The 20,624-nt window shown below is 36.7% G+C and overlaps 1 protein-coding gene across 1 annotated transcript in view; it reads left to right on the forward strand.

The window, feature by feature from the left end:
• Positions 1 to 18,875, forward strand: part of LONRF1 (LON peptidase N-terminal domain and ring finger 1) — a 36,980-nt gene extending 18,105 nt beyond the window's left edge. Inside the window, exons 4-12 of the mRNA XM_041752566.1 lie at positions 3,773 to 3,922; positions 4,436 to 4,676; positions 4,777 to 4,873; positions 6,003 to 6,117; positions 9,046 to 9,167; positions 11,427 to 11,585; positions 11,693 to 11,855; positions 14,584 to 14,736; positions 17,047 to 18,875. Coding sequence (XP_041608500.1) covers positions 3,773 to 3,922; positions 4,436 to 4,676; positions 4,777 to 4,873; positions 6,003 to 6,117; positions 9,046 to 9,167; positions 11,427 to 11,585; positions 11,693 to 11,855; positions 14,584 to 14,736; positions 17,047 to 17,205 — 1,359 coding nt within the window. The 3' untranslated portion in view covers positions 17,206 to 18,875. The remainder of the gene's footprint in view (positions 1 to 3,772; positions 3,923 to 4,435; positions 4,677 to 4,776; positions 4,874 to 6,002; positions 6,118 to 9,045; positions 9,168 to 11,426; positions 11,586 to 11,692; positions 11,856 to 14,583; positions 14,737 to 17,046) is intronic.
• Positions 18,876 to 20,624: the final 1,749 nt, after the last annotated feature.

The following is a 20,624-nucleotide window of genomic DNA, read 5'->3' on the forward strand; positions in this document are numbered from 1 at the left end:
AAAGTCTATTTTGTCTGCTATGAGTATAGCTATACCAGCTTGCTTTTCGTTTCCATTTGCTTGGAGCATCTTTTTTCATCCTTCACTTTCAGAGTGTGTGTGTCCTTACTTCTGAAATCTCTAGTAAGCAGCATATAGATGGATCTTGTTTTCTTATCTATTCAGCCACCCTGTGTCTTTGATTAGAGAGTGTAGTCTGCTTGCATTTAGAGTAAGTCTTGATAGGTATGTACTTACTGCCATGTTAATTATTTTTTGGCCGTTTTCATCTTTCTTCTCTTCCATTCTTCTCTTTCTCTCTTACCTTGTAGTTTAGTGGCTTTCTTTAGTGTTATGATTAGGTTTTTTCTCATTTTCTTTTGCATATTTTACCATCAGTTTTTGCTTTGTGGCCACCATAACATTCGTATATAACTTCCTTTGTATGCAGTGGTCTGTTTGGAGTTGATAGCAACTTAAATTTGAACACATTCCAAAACTTTACATTTTTTCTCTCCCCTCATCTTTTAGTTTTTTAATGTCACCTTATACATCTCTTTATTTTATGCATCTCTTAACTAATTATTGTAGTTTTAGTTAATTATTTTTGTCTTTTAACATTCATACTTGCTTTATAAGTGATTGATCTACTTACCTTTAATACATGTTTTCCATTGAGATTTTTACTTTGATACGTTTCTTATTAATTAGTGCCACTTCTTTTCGGTTTAGAGAAGTCCCTTTAACTTACCTTGTAGGGCCAGTATAGTGGTGATTACATTAGCCCTTGTTTGTCTGGAATACTCCTAATCTTTTTTTTTTTAGTTCTGAATAATAACCGTGCCTTGGTAGAGAATTCTTGGATGGAAGTTTTTTCCTTTCAGCCCTTTGAATATGTTGTGCCACTCTCTTCTGACCTGCAAAGTTTCTGGTGATAAATCTGATGGCCTGTGGAGTTTCCCTTTCATATAATAAGTTTTTTCTTTTGCTGTTTTAGGATTCTCTCTTTAAATTTTTGTGTTCCAATTGTAATGTGTCTTGGTGTGGATCTCTTTGTGTTCATCTTCTTTGGAACTCTGTGCTTCTTGGACCTGGAAATTTTGTTCTCTTCTCCAGGTTAAGGAAGTATTCAGCCATTATCTCTCCAAATAAGTTTTCTGGCCCATTCTCTTCTCACTTTGGGACCACTACTCAAGAATTTTTATTGGTCTGCTTTTAGCTTTTAATTTCCAGCCTAAGTTCTGCTTATTTTCATAGTTGCCCATAGTATTGCCTCAATTTATTCTACCTGCCTTTACTCAGTAATCCATATATCACTTTCCAGAGTTTGTTTTGCAGTGTGTTAGTAGGTTTTAAATAAAAGAAAAAAAAGGAAGTAGTTCTCTGATCAAATGACTGGGGAATATTGGGTTCAACCAAGTTAAACAGATTTCTTCAGAAGTTCTCAGAGATTTTGCTATGCTAGCATGAGTAGCATTCAACTTTTGTCAAACTTATTCACATAGCATCTAGAAAGACTAGAATCTTTGAAAAATTCTTTTGGAAAATCTACCCTGATAAAATTGCACTCATAATGTTTTCAGTATCTTCAGAACATGCCATCTTATTTATCACTTTATAGGATTTTTTTTTTACATTGTAGTCAGAATCACCTTGGTTGCATGGTAAGTGTAACGATTCCTGGACTTTACCACGGACCTTTGGAGTTAGAATCTCTGGAATTCGGGCATAGTTTTACAAGCACCCAGGGAGATTCTTGTGTACTTTGAAGTATGAGAATTTTGAAAATTTTGTCAGCTCTCCAGTGCCTCATGAATACAGCTAACATCAGTGAACCCTCTGTGAGTCTTGTTTGCATATACATCCTAGCCCATGGATTTAATACACTGTTTGCTATTGTGTGTTTTCTGTTTGTTAGTGGTATCTCCCCGGGGAGAGTGCAGACTTTTTAAGGGCATATAATTTTGTATTTTCCATGCTACTAGATATCCTTATATTTCTGTAAATATTTAAAAATTGACCTTTAATTAGGTAAGGTGAATGCAAAATAACTGATGCTTTGAAATATTTGTTCCTGATATGCTTTTTGTAAATTGTGGTATATTTAACATATAATAAAATGCATGGATTTTATAGTTCAAGGAGTTTGGAGAAATTATCCATGTAACAGCACCCCAGTCAAGATGTAGAATATTTCCGTCATGCCAGAAACTTCAGTCCTCCCCTTTTCAGCAAATCCCCTATATCCCTGCTCCCAGAGGCAACTACTGTTTAGATTTTTATACTATGATAGAGCAGTTTTGCCTATTCTAGAATTTCATGCAAGTGGAATTACACAACGTGTACTCATGTCTGGCTTTTTTTGCAGAACATAATAGTTTTGTGATCAATATTTAGGGGTTCTAGGATAGGTAAATAAATGTTTAATACTTTTTTAAAAAAACCAGGAGACATAAAAACATACAGATTTTATTTTTTTTAAGATCATTTATTTATTCATGGGAGAGAGAGAGAGAGGCAGAGACGTAGGCAGAGGGAGAAGCGGGGAGCCTGCTTCAGAACTCCATCCCAGGACCTGGGATCACAACCTGAGCTGAAGACAAACGCTCAACCACTGAGCCACCCAGGTGTCCCAAAACATACAAATTTTACAATGTTTGTTCATTAAAGGGGGTATTGCTTGAGCTCCTACCAGATATGCACTTTTATTTGCATTGTAGTGATTTATGAGTAATTTCATTTTTTTAAAGATTTTATTTATTTATTTATTTATTTATTTATTTATTTATTTATTTAGATTTTATTTATTTATTCATGAGAGGTAGAGGCAGAGACATAGGCAGAGGGAGAAGCAGGCTCCTCAGGGGAGCCGGATGTGGGATTCAATCAGAGGACTCCAAGACCACACCCAGAGCCAAAGGCAGATGCTCAACCACTGAGCCACCCAGGCGTCCTGAGTAATCTCATTTTTTGTTTGAGAGAGTACAACTGAAAAACCAAACTTCCAGATTTAGACTTTAAGAAATGTTCTGCTGTTCATTTAATACAGCTTATTTGACAATCAAAAACATTTGAGCCTTTCTCATTTCCTTCTAGCCAGGCTCTTCCCCTAACTTAACCTTTTTTTTTTTTTTTAGAGTTTAGATGTATTCCTGATAAAAGCACCTGGAAATTTTGATACAACAGCTGCCTTCCAGGTTAACTCCCAGCTATTATGGGACAGCTGCCATATGGTGTGCTCCCATTCCAGAGATGGGCAGTGGTAGCTGCCCGTGCTTGTGAGAAGCTAAATTCAGTATAAACACATGGAATTTTAAGACTTTTGTAGTTAGAGTTATTATAAGTTCTTTAGTTCACTTAAACACTCTGAGTCCAGCCTTACAGTACACTTTGGGGTGAACTGTGAACCATTCTGACAGAATAGTACTCACTAAAGTTCAGACATAAATATTTTCTACTTCCCTTAAGGTCTCTTCTTTTTGCAATCGTTCATTAAAAAGTCAGTTTTTATTTTGGGTACCTTCTCAGGCTAGTAATCTAGCTGCTCCGATAATTCCTTTTGAATTATTTCTGTGAAGTGATCTGACCCCCATTAAGACACATCTTGGTTTTACAAGACTTTCAGAGAATTTGGCAGTTCTATTTATTACTTAATCCCTTCCTCCTCTGATCATTAAAAGCAATATCTGCTACGAATTTTCTAAAATTTCTTAAATATCAGATAACTTTATATTAAATATCCCTAAGCAAATATTTTATTTTTTCCATTACTTTTGTAATATTTCTCTTACAGATTTTATGTGATTTATTATCACCTGAAAACTTAAAAGAAGGCCTGAAGGACTCTTCCTGGAGTTCATTGCCATGTACTAAAAACAAGCCTTTTGGTTTTCCTTCAGTAATGGAAGAGTCTCATTCTGCCAGTGAGCTTAGTCCAGAGCAGGTAAGGGGTGAGAAAAGATTTTTCATGGATTTAGTACATCTGTTTGACTAAAATTTTCACTTTCTTATTTCAAGTATTAAGAATCTTTTGAGGCACTTTTAATCTATTAAGCATTGTCTTAGATTTTGTCTGAAGCCTTTTTTATTTTATACTAAACTTTTATGTAAAATATTTGTTCATTAATCGTAGTTTTAGGTCACCCTGCATATCAGAAAACTTTTAGTCTTGTGGAAAATGTAGAACATGGTATTTTAGTTTCCTCAGGGTTGGAACAAATAAATTAGCCTGTGTAAACCTCATTATAAACATGTATCAATTTGACTTTTAGGGCTATGTGATTATAAATAAAAGTCATTTATTTATCAAGGTTTCAAAGTTAAAAGTTGGTGTTTTTAAGTGAATACTAAAATGAAGATTATGAAACATTGGAATTTCATTTCAGTTTGATTCTTGGTGAGAGCAATAAAAGATAGTGAAGAAATAGAATTATCTTTGTTTATTGTATTTTTGTAGAATGAAGAAGTACCAGAGGTCACATCAGAGCTTATCAGAGGAAGCTTAAACCGGGCTTGGTCAGCACAGGCTATAAATTCAGCAGAAATGCCTGCCAGAGAGGACTGTTTAAAAAGAGTGTCCTCAGAACCTTTACTCTCTGTTCAAGAAAAGGGTGCTCTGCTGAAAAGAAAGTTGTCTCTTTTAGACCAGGATGTGATTGTAGATGAAGACGGAAGAAATAAGCTTAAAAAACAAGGAGGTAAAAATGTCACTACAGTCTTATAGGACACATTTATTTATTTAAAGTGGTCTTTAAACTTTTCCCTAAAGACGATAGTCCTATCTCTTTGTTTTAATAGAAACTCGCAATGAAGTCTGTACATTTTCATTAACTTCTGGTGACATCCCAGAAGAATTAATAGATGTCTCAGATTTTGAGTGTTCTCTCTGCATGAGGTAAGTATATAACATTTTACAAATTATGAATATTTTATATTAACAGATACAATACATAATAGATAAAAGTAATCTACTCTAATAGGCAATGTAAAGTGACAGACTACTGGACTAAATCAAAGATAGGAATTTTAGTTCTAGGCTTAACTTGCACACCTTGGGCAAATAAATCTCTGAACACTATTTGGATTTACCTTAGTTAGAAAGTGGGGTCAGTGTTTGCAGAACCTACATTGCAGGTGTCATAAGAATCACATGACTTAAATATAAAAAAGTGTCTAGGAAATTGGAAAGTACTAAAGAAGTTACCCATACTAGTGAAATTTAGATACATCTCTGGTTTTAGATTTGGGTAAAAATTCTAACCACCTGTTGTTGTATGTATATGATTCTATCTTGTTTTTATATCTCAACTATAAAATCTTTTTAAAGTAAAATTAGATAAATATTTCCATTATGCAGAAGGCTTGTAATTCCAGAAGACTAATAGTTTTGAAAGAATATTTTTCATTTACTTGAGTTTTGGTGGGGTCAAGGGAACACTGCATGGAGAGTCAGGAGGCTTGGTGCTGCCACAGGCTGGTAGGAATTAGCGGAATTCCAAGCAGATGCCCTACCTCTGAGCCTAGGCTTCTTTATCTGTAAGGAAAGGGCAGTGGGCCAGATGACTTCTGAAGTACCTATATATCTAACAATAATAATTCTAGGAAATTCAGAAGTATCATGTTTCAGGAAAGAATTAGGATGTTAATAAAACTAGTTTTTCTGTATTGTTTATTACATATGATATATTACATATGATATTAAGCCTAATATTTAAGACTCAACTGTAAGGTTTTAATTAACTTTGTATAATAAGGCTTTCATAAGCATATTAAGTCATTTTAAAGTGACAAAAAAATAATCTATACAAAACTAAGATTATTAATGATATGTTTTATATTATTCACATCTCTGAAATCTGTTGTGTATTTTACATTTATTGTACTTATTAAATTTATCACTGCCCCTTCCTTCCTCTCCTGCTCACTAGATCCTCCTTCTTCCTCAAATAGAGGTCCATTATTTATTCGCTTTTTCCAATGTATAGTTTAACGTGAAAACTAACATGTATTTTGGTTGGTTTCAGGTTGTTTTTTGAGCCAGTAACAACCCCTTGTGGACACTCATTCTGTAAGAATTGCCTTGAGCGTTGTTTAGATCATACACCATATTGTCCTCTTTGCAAAGAAAGCTTAAAAGAGGTAAACATTTGTATATTTATCTGTTTATTGGTCTTAAGCTTGGCAACATTGATTTCTGTTTGGCCATAGAAATAGTGATTACCACGTTCAGAATAAGTTACTTTATGTATGCTAAGTGACCAGGAAGGATAACGTTTCATTACCCAAATGCTAGTGCTGGAGAAAGAAGAATTTAGAGAGCATAGGGGAAAGTTGGGTGGTCCTGGAGGCCAAGCCCCATGTACTTTTTTTTAACAAGATCTGGTATGATCAAGTACCTGGTCTAGAATGGGTTCAATTTTAATGACAGTATTGGGGAAACCCAGTTGCCCTGCCTTCCATCCTCCTTAGTAATAGGCTAGATTTTGGCCCCAGTTCTGCCCCCTTTAACATCTGGACCAACTCTAATAGAATTTTTTGCCTTGATGGAAATGCTCTATACTATCCTGTCCGCATGGTAGCCACTAGTCACATGTAGTAATTAAGCACTTGAAATGTGTCTAGTGTGACTGAGAAACTGTATTTTAAATTTTAATTCTCAAGTAGGCAGAGGTGACTGTGGCTACCATTTGGGCAGCACAGCTCTAAAGAGTGGTATATGGACAGAAGAGCTTCCCATAGCCCTTGTATAGCCCATGTGTTAAGGAAATAGCTAGATCTCAGGTGCATATCCTTCTGTAACCAATGGAAAGACAACATTCTACCAGTCCTGCTTGGGAACCCCCGCCCCATAAAGTGAGGCCCAGGCATCATAATTCTGAGCTCCAACTGCATGGATGGCATTGATTAGGGAGAGTGATCCTGTTTCTTGTGGTGATAGGATTGCTCAAAAAAATAAAAAGTTGATAAGACATTTTGTAAATGAATGTGTATGTTTATTTCCTATATAGAAAACACAGCTTTGTACAGATATGATACCATATGTGTATTATTAATTTGATATATAATAAACTTGTATGTAAAACATTAAACCATATACAAATTTTGTCCAGAAACAAGATAAACTCATTCTTAAAGAGTTTGTTAGTTACATTTCAGCTGATATACTTAATGTTTTCAGGTGAAGTACTCCAATCATGCTGTTTTTCTTGTGTTTCCAGGTTTTTAGATACTCTGTAGCACATTTATCACACTTTTTCTCTAATAATTAGACACGTGGCTTTAAATGTAGAGAGATCTCACCTTTAAAAATGTCTAGAGTTTGAAGGAAAACAATAAGCATATTATTTAAAGATACATTTAACACACTTTAAAAATAACTATTGTGTGTCTTAAAGATATATATTAGATTTTACCTATTATACAGGATATCTTAAAAAACAAATTGATATGCTCTATAGTTTTACTCTTTTCCTACTTGTCATTTTCTTTTGCTCATTTTTTCATTTGAATGTATTCTAAAGATAGGATTTTTATAGCAATGTAATAGTTCATTGATTTAACATTTCCCTGTTGTAAGTTGTTTTGTTCTTTTTTTATATATATACTACGCTTTGTGTCTTTGACTATATTTCCTTAAGATAAAATTTCTGGAAGGTGAATTATTAACCAAGAGCCATATATTCGTAAGACTCTTAATTACTGGGTTGCCTACATTCCCCAGAAATATTGTACAGATTTAATTTCCTATCAGTAATGTAAGAGAGGTGGTATTTCCCCAAATTTAATATAAGAGTATTACATTATATATTATTATTATATAATATATAGCCCCATGGTTTTCAAAATGTGTTCCCCTTCACCTGGGAACTTGTTAGAAATACAAATTCTCAGACCCTACTCCACAGCCACTAAATCAGAAACTCTGTGGGCTAGGGCTCAGCAATCTTCATTTTAACAAGCCCTGATTCGTGCTGAAGTTTGAAAACCACTACTGTTACCCGTTTCCCAACCTCCCACATTCCCTCCTCCTCCTGTTCTTCATTGGATAATGACAAACCCTTATTTTTTGCTGCATCTGCAGATTTTAAAAGTATGGCTTCTCTGTATCTTGTGATTGTCTCCCAAGAGTCATTCCTCACTACTTTTATGAAATTTATATTGGTCATTTTTGTGTTAGAAAATTCTGTACACACCCTCTGACCCAGTCCCTGGCCTTAGGCAGTTTTTAAACTTATCTACAGAAATATAATGTCTCCTTGTCCATGTAATAAATACGGTGCAGGGTGTGGTAACTGCCTTTTATGTGGTAAAGGCGGTAGAAATGGGCTTCTTGCGAGCCAGAAAGATAATTAAGGCAGACTTCACGAAAAAGGTAAAGATGTAGCCAGGCCTTGCGGGATAGGCAGGCTTCTCATAGCAGGAGGGAGAGAGGCATGGCTTTTAGCAGTTACTAGAGAATGACAGAAACGTGTGAGTGGCAGTTTTGCAGAGTATTGAGGGAGCAGTACAAATGCACCATTTTATATGGAGAGGGACACAACCTCTCACTGAGGGTCTGAGTGATTGATAGTAGGTGATGAGGGAAGCAAAAATCTGAAAGAAAAATTATCTGGAAACTCTGCCACTGAAATGGGGAACAAGAAAGGGAATGGTTTTGCTTTTCTTAAATAAGGCACTTGCCTTTATTTTATTAGCTTATTTTTGTTTCTTAGTTAAAATGCTAGTTTGAAGTACCCAGAAGCTGCCCGATAGAAGTTGGCCTTTGGTGTGGGAGAGGGCAGGGCAGGCCTGAGTGCTGCTAATAGAGGATTCGTGGCCACAGCAAGACAAGGGTCTTCTGTATAGGGCACGGTTTCCACTGCAACCGTGTACCTTTATTGGTCTCAGCACAGCCTGGACAGGTTGACCTGTTTAGCACCATCCGTTGTCATGTTCCCCCCCCTCACCCCTTAATTCAGAATTGACTGTATAAATATGTAATAAAGGCTTTACTCTATTCAGTTCAACTGTTTTGCCTGTTTTATACCATAGGAAAAGTACTGGAATGTAAATAATATTGTCTTTTAGTATCTAGCAGATAGGAGGTACTGTGTCACACAGCTGTTGGAAGAATTGATAGTGAAGTATCTGCCTGATGAGCTGTCTGAGAGAAAAAAAATATATGATGAAGAAACTGCTGAGCTCTCACAGTAAGTTTCTTCTCATAAAGTTAATGTAATCCCCACCCTTTGACACAGTAAGGTGACCTCCTCCCAGCAAGCTGGATCCTGTCTGCAGTTCAACCCAGTCTAGCCAAAGGCGTATTTTAAACAAATAACTGGTCAGCTCCCCCCTCTCCTCAACAGACAGAAGTTTTTTTTTTAAAGTTTCTTTAGTAACTTCCAGATGTTCCACTGGGGGTTGCCGACTCAGCTCTTCACCCCGTTAGCAGGCTTTTAGGCGGAGGAGGAGGGATTTCCTGCAGTGACATCAGGCAGTGGAACTGGGAAGGGAAGCCTCAGGTACCTGGCAGGGCAGGAGGAGGGTTGAGGAGAAATGGCCCAGATTGGCAGGCGCATCAGCAAGTTAGAGCTTGGGAAGCGGGTGGGCCCTTGAGGCCTGAGCCTGAAATCGGAAGGAGTGACTTAGGGGCCAGATTCTCAATTAGTGAAGATTATTGACTGGTAGATTTAGTGCCAGGAGGTAAATTGGGCAATAGTGGTACGGATGGTACAGACCACTCTGAAGGGCGAGCACCCAATGGCTAGGTGGGGATGGGTAGGTTGGACTTGCTTTTGCTGCTCTGTATTCTTTCTTCCTGGTCTTTTTCTTCCCTTCTTTAACCTTCGTGTCTTTCCCTCTTGCTCCAGCTACATGAATCTCTTTAAATTTCTTACGTAGGTATTTCATTTCTTAACTTTTCTTTTCCCCACTTTCTTTTAACTGGACACACTAAAGGACAGAATTGCAAATCTTACATGCTGGTTTTTTTTTTTTTTTTTGTCTCCATTATTTTTTCTTACTAAGAAAAAATTGTGCTTGCAAGCTTAATACATGTCCACCAACTGTCTTTCACGAGGCCAGTGGCCTTCAGTAGAATGCTTTCCAATCTTCTCTTGATCGAAGCCGATACTGATTTGTCTTCAATGGAACTCACTGTGATCTTATGATAGAAAATATTCTGATAGGAAGATTATGAACCTTTTTGATCAACACTACAAAAAGCCTGGATATAAGAAAGCAGTAGATTTACTTCTGAAATCTGAGAAATAGAGACTGCAGAAGGGTGGAATCTGCAAATTATAGATGGAGTAGTAATGTGAGGGGGGCTGAGCGTGATGCCCAGTTGCTTGAGAGAGTCTTGCTGCTTACTAACAGGCCTTTTTTTTCTTTTTTTTAAGGATAGCTCATCCCCTGGTACTTAAAAAGTTTTGCTAATAGGTATACTGTTTGGTTTTCTATCAGTTCTTATGTTGATGTGTAGAGTGCTTAGTGATAGTAGAATACACATTTTTAAAAGAGGAACTAGCACTTGTGTTATTAAATACTACTTTTACTATGTCTTTTTGAAGAAAAACTAGAAAATATTATAAATGAGCAGGGTGAGGGGCCATAATCTATAACCCAGAAGGAATCACTGTGGGCATTTTGGCACATCTCCTTCCAGATTTTAATATCTATAAATACACTTTAAACAAAAATGGGATCATTTTATTCATATTGGTCTATAATCTCATTTTTTCCCAAGTCAACAAGTGTATATCTTTTCATGAAAATACGGTATTTCATTTTATAGTTATGTCAGTGTTACAGTAAACATCCTTGGAGGATTATTTCTAGGAGTTCAAAAGATACGAACTTTTTAAAGTTTTTGACGCACATAGTCGAATTTTTCTTCAGCATGGTTCTATTTCAAATTGCCCTCTGCATTGCCAGATTTTCCCCCATACCCTTGCCAGAACCGGGCGTTGCCTTTATCCTTATTTCCTGGCAATCTGGCAGTGAGAAATATTCTCTAATTAGCGGAAGAAAAAGTTACCAAGTTATCTGTTTTTGATAGTGCATTTGAAAATACTTTAATGCTTAATACAAAGAAGCTTAACAATTTGCTCTTTACTGTGGGAGCTCATTTTTTCTTATCTATAAGTAAGAGTATTTTATGGATAAAAGGTTAACTGTTATGTTACAAATATTTTAAACAGGTTCTTAATATATATCTGTAAATATAATTTAGCTCTGTATGATAACCTGGTATCTTAAATTCAAATTTACTTTTATAAAAGGATCACAGACTTAGTATTAGCATTGCATCTGTGTGAGCTTAATGAAGGAGATGTTGATTCTAATTCTTAGCTCTAAATAAGATGACTTTTATTTTTGCCGACTTTTTATATTAATTTATCAGTGTTGCAAACTTCATTTTTGTTTTATGTTCTGATGTGTGATAATGAAACTTTTTTCTTTTTCAGCTTGACCAAGAATGTTCCAATATTTGTTTGCACTATGGCCTACCCCACTGTGCCTTGCCCTCTTCATGTATTTGAGCCAAGATACAGATTGATGATTCGAAGAAGTATACAAACTGGAACTAAACAGTTTGGGATGTGTGTCAGTGATTCACAAAATAGGTATGCTTTTTTGGTACATGAATATTTTTATGTTAGAACTTGCTTTGAATTTTGAGAACTTGCATGCTTTGTTGCTTGAACTTTATTAATCAGAATTTTTCTTTTAGTTTTGCAGATTATGGTTGTATGTTACAAATTAGGAATGTACATTTCTTACCTGATGGAAGGTCTGTGGTTGATACAGTTGGAGGAAAGCGGTTTAGGGTTTTAAAAAGAGGAATGAAAGATGGATATTGCACTGCAGACATTGAATATCTGGAAGATGTTAAGGTATTAAAAAATGCTTTCTTAGCCCACCTTGGTATACTCTACCCTAGGCACTGTACAGGCATACAGGCTGATCTTTTTCCAGGCACATAAAACGGTTCTTCTATCAGAAGATAGATACTTAATACAAATTAGCTCCAAGTTACCTTTTTCTTATCTTGCTCTTACTTACTGAGAGTTCCAGGAGAACTTGGGTATCCAGAACGTAGATCATCTTCATTTCTACAAGCTCCACAACCAGCATGGTGCCTGGAATGTAGGTGGACACTGTGAGCACTTAACAACAGCAGTTAATTGAACTTTCAATCCATCTTAGTTATGAGAGCTGCTAATCCCTGCCCTTTTTAATTAAAGTTGATCATCAAAACTAATATCATCAGAATTAAGTGTGATATAAAGGAAAACACAGAAAATCCTTTAAAAACTGTTATATATGTGTCTGACATAACCTTAATGATAAAAGAGACACAGTTGGAGGATGTGTTCAAAATCCAGGGCATCACAGAGAAAATACCATCACCATACTTGTTGGTGACTGCTTACCTAGGGAGGCTTATTGTGATAATCTTCTTGGACAGGGTTAATGTGGCCTTTTTGATGTTTCCAGTATCTAATCACCATCTGTGATTGAGTACCAGAAAAAGGATTTGTGATGCTATCAATATCAAATTAAAGGCAGTTCTTTTGGAAGGGCATTTTAAAACCATTGATCTTATGCTTTTGCTGTTCACTGACTTATTTGGGCCTTTCCTTTTATTTGCTTACTGAATATTGGCATTAGACATTTCTGTAAACATTAGCTCATTGAATTTTCAAAACTCAGATGTGGGAAGGTAAAAAAACAAAAAAAGTGTTAATTTGCCTAAGATCCTATAGGTAGAGTAATGAAAATGACTTAAAGCTAGCTCTCTGGCTTCCAAGTGCTGTGCTTTATCATTATGCCATATTGCCTCTCTGGTAAACTCGATTAGTCTGATATTGCCTATCCTATCTTATTATTAAGATGCCATGGGGACACTTTTCTTTGTGCAATGGGCCAAATGGATTGTGTGAGTTTAAATTTTGATATGATTGATACTGTCTGTGCCTCAGGCATGCTTGGTTAATAGAATCATTTGCTAAAGGCAATATTCTTCGTAAAAGTAATGCCTCATTTTAGCTTTTTGTAAGCTTACATCTTCACATTTGGATTTGATGACAAAATCCCTTGAGTGTATGGCCAGTCATATGACTTAAACGTAAATATGGGACAACAGAATAGCATATTGAAAGCATTATAGATTTGATGTTTAGAAACAGTTGTCTTTGTAATCTTAGGAATGTCTAATAATTTTTCCTGATCTTAATACCTCATCTATATAATGATGTCTCTTCTGGAAGAGCTTCTCAAATTTGTTTCTTATAGCAAAGTCTTTTATTTTTTTCCTTAGTGTAGTAATTCTATTTTCTGTGACTTCTAATGAGGATTTAAAGTTCCGCTTGCTTTTTAGCCAGCTCCTTTTTCCATCTCAGGCACTTATCATTTTTGTCATTCCTTGTTTTCTAGAGCTCGTGGTTTGTTTCCTTGAATTTTGTAAGGGTGCAAAGTAGCAGTTTTTTTTTTTTTTTAATAGTTTTAACAAGTCACAAGTTTATTTCTAGCCTATATCAAGACCAATGTGTGGTAGCAGGGGACTGAATCTTGTGTAGTCATTCCAAAAGCAGAATTCTTCAACTGTATGGCTTCTCTCTACCTTTTTATTAACATAATTTACCAATTTAATCATTTTTAAGTCTACAGTTCAGAGGCATTAAGTACATTCACATTATGCAAAAAGCAAGTGCTTTTTAGTTTTTTCATTTCAAATCTTTCAAAAATAAAATGTTTTCAGAGTTCCTTTGTTGTTTTTATGGTGAGTCATTCTTGAAGTATGAAAGGCTGAGTCAGGGCTGGTATTTGTTCAGATGAGTTAATGTATGTGAAATAGAGCACTCCCTGGCACATAGCAAGTGGTATAGAAGTGTGTGCTAAAGAAATCAATGTAAGATGGATGTGTTAATGCTCCATTTTCTCTCCTGTGCTCTGTGAAGCTACTCCTTTTGGATCTTAGGCTGTAAGACTGATGCATTCAATTTTGTGTTTGCAGTTTAGTGATCCAGTAGTCTGAGGGGTTCAGGAAGTAGCCACAGCCTTGGCCTTAACAGCAAGCAGTTCATTGTAGCATAATTTATTCTCTATCTTTTGATATACTGGCTTTAGTTTCTTGTTGTTTTGACCCAGTTCCCTGCTAAAAGGTGTAATTATGCTTATTCTCCATCCTGTTAATGCTTTCTGCCATGTTATCTCTGCGTTAAACTTCCCCCGTTTTCCCTTTTATTGTAGCAGCTATATTCTTTTTTGTTCACTGTTTTCAAAAGCCACTAATCCATAAAGACAAAAGGAATTCCAAATTCATGTAGACCTTTACCCAAGAATTCACTCTCAGTGGTACTGCTCTCAGTTGGGGGCTGGTGGTAGGGTTCTGCAGTATTACATTGCTCCACCGCCAAGGTGGGGTGGTGCTCAGCTGGTGTTTCAGTCTGGCCATTGGCACTGTGTGAGGCAGAAGTACATAATATGTATTGCATAATACTCTGATCCAGCAATGAAATAGGTATTGCCTATTTTTAAATTATTTTTTCATTTCTGTAAGGCTAGTGGTAATGGGTAGGAAGACTAGACACAAGTCTTACTGACTATTGTACCTTCTAGGTTGAGAATGAAGAAGAGATCAAGAATCTCAGACAGCTTCATGATTTGGTATACTCACAAGCCTGCAGCTGGTTTCAGAATTTAAGAGACAGATTTCGAAGCCAAATTCTTCAACACTTTGGCTCAATGCCTGGGAGGGAGGAAAACCTTCAGGTATGATGGCTTTGATATTGTTTCCAAAAGTCTCACTTTTTTTTTTAAGTAAACTCAAATTAGTGGATTTTTAAGGTTTTTTTCCCCCTTTGGCACAGCATTCCCTTTGTCCCTGCTGTCTTTAAAATCATGACCATAGTCTCCAGATCAGTGGTGCCCACTACAGTTTGTCTAGGAAGGGGATGGACAGAATTGTCAGCTGAGGTAGCTGTAGCCATCATTGCATAGAAGGAAGAAGCCCTTACCCAAGGACTTGCTCGAAGGAGGGATAAGGAATTAATAGTGGAACATTCTGGTAAAATAGTACCACCCAGTAAATCGTGATTAAGAGACCTAGTTGGCCTGGGAGCCAGTCAGCTTCTTTGACAGTTGGGAGATGCATCATTTTATATACTTTCTAGAAGTCTTCTTTCATCTCCAGCTTTTTTCCTTGCTACTTCAATTCATTTGTGTCTCTTCACATTTCATACTTCACTCCTCATGAAACCATTGTTCTGATGGTCTTGCTCAAGTACTGAGGCACTTTCTGTGCAAGCAAACGTGTGCAGTAGGTACCATAAGATGCACAAGAAGAAGTATCCCCATTCTGAAAAGTCTGATGATAGACCCATCCAAACACCAACTTTTAGGCCTAAGCATTTTGAATTGAATAACATGGTTATGTTAGCAGATTTCAAAATGTATTGGCTATCAATAAATATATGAAGAGGGAGAGAGAATAGATCCCACTGTGATGGACACTGCTTCTCATCCTAGTTTTCAAAGGATGGTCCAAGTCTGTCTGATTCCCAGTTGAATCCTTCACCTGGACCTGAACTAACATCAGACCATCTCCAAATGGGTACTCATTGTGTGTCTTACAGACTAGTTGCCACACATTTGTTTTATCCAGGCTGCCAGAATCTGAGTAAACTTGATAGAGATAGCCTTTGATCATAAAATTGCGCAAGTAAATTTTAAATGTAAAAACTCAACATTACTTTCACCACCTTCCCCTTTTATTATTCAGTCCTCTGCCCTTGCTTCCTAGTATTATTATTGTAGATCAGTATTTGGTCATGAAAACAAAAGCAGCCACTCTGTATAATCCAGGCATGAAAAGTTTATTGTAGGATGTAGAGTTGACACAGCTGTTGGCAGAGCTGCAAGAGTGAAGATCAGGGACATCACTGATGGGAGACAGGGAGCTGCCACCATAGATCTCTCAGCCTGATACCAGTAAAGCACCATCTCCTCCAGAACATGCAGGGAAGTTTCTGTAATTCTTAGGAATACCAGGGAGGCACCTATCAGCAGCAGTCTGTAACACTGTAGCAGGTGGTTCTTAAGTATTCTCAGGAAGGCTCTGCGGATCTGCCAACACTTTACAACAGTCTCTGGAGAACAATGGTTTCTTCTCTTCCAACTTCCACATCTCACAGAAGTATGCCTCTCCTTTGCCAAGTCTAACCAAGAACTGTCTGAGAGAGGGGATTCTGGGAAATATTTCTGACCTCTCTGAAATGCAAGAAGGAGGTGGTAGTGATAGTGACCTGAAAAGTTTGACTCGAAGAATCTGGAGGGATACAACATTGATCTCAGGAGCGGTTTTTGTCATTTTGAACCAGGTTTCAGGTTCAATAAGAAGCAATCCAGTGTGCAATAGAAGTGGCTTAAAAATTCTGTATAAATTCCAAGTTCTTCCGTTAGCCATCAGATATAGCCCTTATAACATCAGAAGGACTTCTTTGCTGGCAATGTTTATTTTTTCAAGCAAAACTGGAGGCTGAGACCTTTTATATCTTGCCTAGAATTTCATAGTTCTTTGAAGACATTTTTAACTTAATTGATATTTAATTAGGATGGTTTTGCCTCCGTAGCACATTTGGCAGTGACAGCTTACCAACTTTTTCTCTTGCTACTTCAATTCATGTTTGTCTCTTCACATTTAATACTTCATTCATGAAACTGGAGATATTTTTCACTGTCACAGCTGAGGTGCTGCTACTGGCATCTTATTGGATAGAGGCTAGAGATACTGCTGAACATACTAGAAGGCACAGGCCTGAAGTTGAGAGACCCTGCTCTAAGGCGGTGCAGTGCAGAGGGAAGCGTGCTGGCCATAGAGTCAGGACTGGTTTCAGTCTTAGGCAATTTACATTTCTGGTGTTCAGTTTCCCTGGTTTATATGGGTATAATAACCTTCCTTACATGATTGTTAAAAGAATTTGAGGTAGGAGCTGACACATAGTAAAGTGCTCAATGAAGAGTAGCTTGTTGGTTACATAGATGTGTATTTTATTAATACTATAAACTGTTGATTATTTTTAGGCAACCCCTAATGGACCTGCATGGTGTTGGTGGCTTCTTGCAGTTCTTCCTGTAGATCCCCGATACCAGCTGTCAGTTTTGTCAATGAAGTCTTTGAAAGAACGGTTGACAAAGATACAGCATATACTGACTTATTTTTCTAGAGACCAATCTAAGTAACTAACTGCTTGGATCTTCCTTTAAAGTTACCCTAATCTGGCTGTGTTGATGGCCAGATTGTCTGCTGCCTTTTGCACATCCAGTGCTGGTTTGAGAAATGTAATGAAACCTTTTTTTTTTTTCCCTTCAACCTCCTGAATCATGTGGTTCTGCAAATGAATACCTTCAACTAGGACTTAGACCACTAAGAACTTGCACAGAAAAACACGCACTGAATGTGTGTCAAACCTCTACATTGTGATGAAGTTGCACTATGTACCATATTCTAAAACGAAATGAGAACTGTGTGTATGTGGAGTGTGTGTGTGCGCGCGCGTGTGTGCATTTTCTCTGGCTTTAAAATTAAAAAAAAAAAAAAAAAGCCATAGAGAGCAGACCTTGCTGAGGGTTGGTTATTGCCCAAGTTTACAACAGTAGTGATACAAGTTTTTGCGAGTTGAATTTGCCTCAGATAAATCTGTCCTAATGCTTCTATTTGCACAAGTATGTAAACTATGGTATTGAGTATCACTCTTTGTTGGAAATACTGCTCTTGCTGAACTGTCTTGACCATTGACTATGACACAGTTTCTTATTTATGTAAATACTTGCATCCTAGTGGCCAACAGGCTTTGGATGCAGGACCTAGAGCCAGTTTTCAGGAACAATTGCAAACCTGCCATGGTACTGTGCATCTATTCATAAAACACTTAAAACTGTGAAACTATGGTTTACATTTAATTGTACATAAAGGTAAATGGAGAACTCAATTCAGTACCAGTTAGTTTGTACATTTTAGGGGACTTTCCACATTAACTGCCCATCTATATAATTTATAGTTTGACATGATGTGTTTGTTTAAAAAAAAAATTACATAGTATAAATCCATTAAGGATCTGGGGGAAGAGAAGAAGCTTAATGTAGAACTAAGCTTTTAAAGTATGTTTTATTTTTTAATTCTGGTCTTGGTGCAAATGTTAGTTATGCCTTATTCATATCACAATTAGATCACCATGCTGTGACATGGTTTATATTCATGCTGCCCTAGATACTTTTGTAATTATTTGTTGCAAACTTGTGACTGTCCCTATTAACTTTCTTTTATGTAAGTACTTTGTAAAAGTTTCTTAAACTTTTGCTTTTGCTTATTTAATTTTGAATAAAAGCTAAATTCATAATAATTTTTTTCTTAAATTTTAGGTCAGTGTCATAAAGATGAGATTAGTTTTGCTTACTGTTTTGTAACATGAGATATAAGCTTATAGTTTTCAAACTATTTTTTTGGGTCATTTTTTTGACCAAACAATGCAGTGTCTTAACATGGCCTTAGGCCCTAAAACAATCCTTTAAAGTACGATTTTTCAGCATTTAAAAAAGCCATGTCCCTTTAGGATAAAAACCAAATTCTTCACCTTACCCCCATTTGAGACTCCTTGATTAAACATCAGGACCCAATTCCCCAGGTAGCATTTTCCAAACATAAATATATCATTTAACAGTGAAGATTTTTATATAAAATATATTCGGAAAAAAAAAATATATTCGGGAATGACTGCCTAGTGAACCATCCTTTGCCTCCATGATTATGCTAATTGAGAATTTTATCTAGAGTGGGCCATTCCCCAAAAGCACTTTATCAACAATCCTGGAGTGTTAAACTTTCTTATAATAAACTATTGAATGCCTGTTAAGTAGTGTCTGGGTAGTAATATACATGCAAAGTTAACCTATAATTCTTAAACTATATATGATAAGGAAGTAGGATTTACCTGGTGCTGAATCTTCATCTGTGCACATGCGTGCAGACACACAAATGGGCATTAAATGATCTCTATGTACATATACATACTAATGGAAATTCATGAGTTTTATCATTTGACCTTAATTTTGTGATGAATGTTCCATTTTTCTGTCTGTAGATTTTCATGGATCCCTGGACAGCTATTTTCCTACTACATCTTACATACCATTTATCCAGAAAGGGAAAAAAAAGTCTGATTCTTACCCTTATTATTCTAAGTGACTAAATTCAGTCCCTGTTCAACATTTCAAGTCAAAGTAGCTAGTTGCTGCTCTTAATACACCTGACTCTACATGTCCGTATATTTTCCTGGTCAAAGGAGACTCTTAACACCTTCGCTCAACTAAAACTCTGAACTCCATAGTACTTTCCTGTGCTTTGCTAATGGCACTTACAGGAGATAACAATCATGCATAAACCCACTCATGAGTATTATGATTGGTGCCTAGCAGTTTAGGCAGACTTGATAGGCTGACCACTCAACTGAAATAAGTGCCAATTAGAAAGAGTGACTGCATAAAGACGGTTAGAGCAAGAACTTTGCCTTCTTCCCCAAATCCAACAAAAATGACAGAAAAAAAGAAAGAAAGAAAGAAATCTAAGGACATTGTGAAACCAAAAATCCATCAATTGACAAATGCTTTTGAGGAATTTCTGAGCTATGGGAACAGGACTTGATAGAGAAGACTGAGAACACAACTTTGCAGAAGAGGAAGACTATATCGCAACTAGGGGAGGGTCTTGGAAAACTCAAGAGGATTTTGTGGGGAGATAATACCTGACAAAGGTAGATCATTTGGCTTCTTCCCTACTTGGACTGAGTAACAGGTAGCAACAGCAGCTGTTCTCTAGCCAAATCACAGAATGTGGACACTGGGCCAAGAGAAGACCCATGAAACATTAGCTACAGATCCCCAGTAGGATGGAAAGCCCCCACACTAAGAGGGCAAACCACTGATCTACCTCATTTGGTAGTGCGTTCCAGTGTTCTTCCACAATCAACAGAAGCAGGCTGCCTGTGACTGTTAATCCAAACAACAAAGATAGACAAACCCTAGAAATTTGAGGAAAACCTCTAAATGAGACACCAAAATCAGTATCTTTAGATTTGAGGATTCAAAAAGAAAAATTATCTTTTTTTTAATTTCAAAAAAGATCTAGATGGGATCCCTGGGTGGCGCAGCGGTTTGGCGCCTGCCTTTGGCCCAGGGCGCGATCCTGGAGACCCGGGATCAAATCCCACTCCTGGTGCATGGAGCCTGCTTCTCCCTCTGCCTATGTCTCTGCCTCTCTTTCTCTCTCTCTGTGTGTGACTATCATAAATAAATAAAAATTAAAAAAACAAAAACAAAAAAGATCTAGAAATCTAAGAAATGTTTTTAGACAATCCCTGGTACCGCAAAAACATTCAATAGAAGTTAGTTGAATCAGTGGATGAATCACAAAAATAAGTAGATGAGCTAAATAAAAGAATGAATGCAATGATTTTTTTTTTTTTTTAGATTTATTTATTTATTCAGAAAGAGAGAGAGAGGCAGAGGGAGAGGCAGGCTCCATGCAGGGAGCACGACGGGAGACTCGATCCTGGGCCTCCAGGATCACACCCCGGGCTGCAGGCGGTGCTAAACCGCTGTGCCAC

This window comes from Vulpes lagopus, chromosome 4 (genome assembly GCF_018345385.1).
Source record: "Vulpes lagopus strain Blue_001 chromosome 4, ASM1834538v1, whole genome shotgun sequence".
NCBI classification, from domain to species: Eukaryota; Metazoa; Chordata; class Mammalia; order Carnivora; family Canidae; genus Vulpes; species Vulpes lagopus.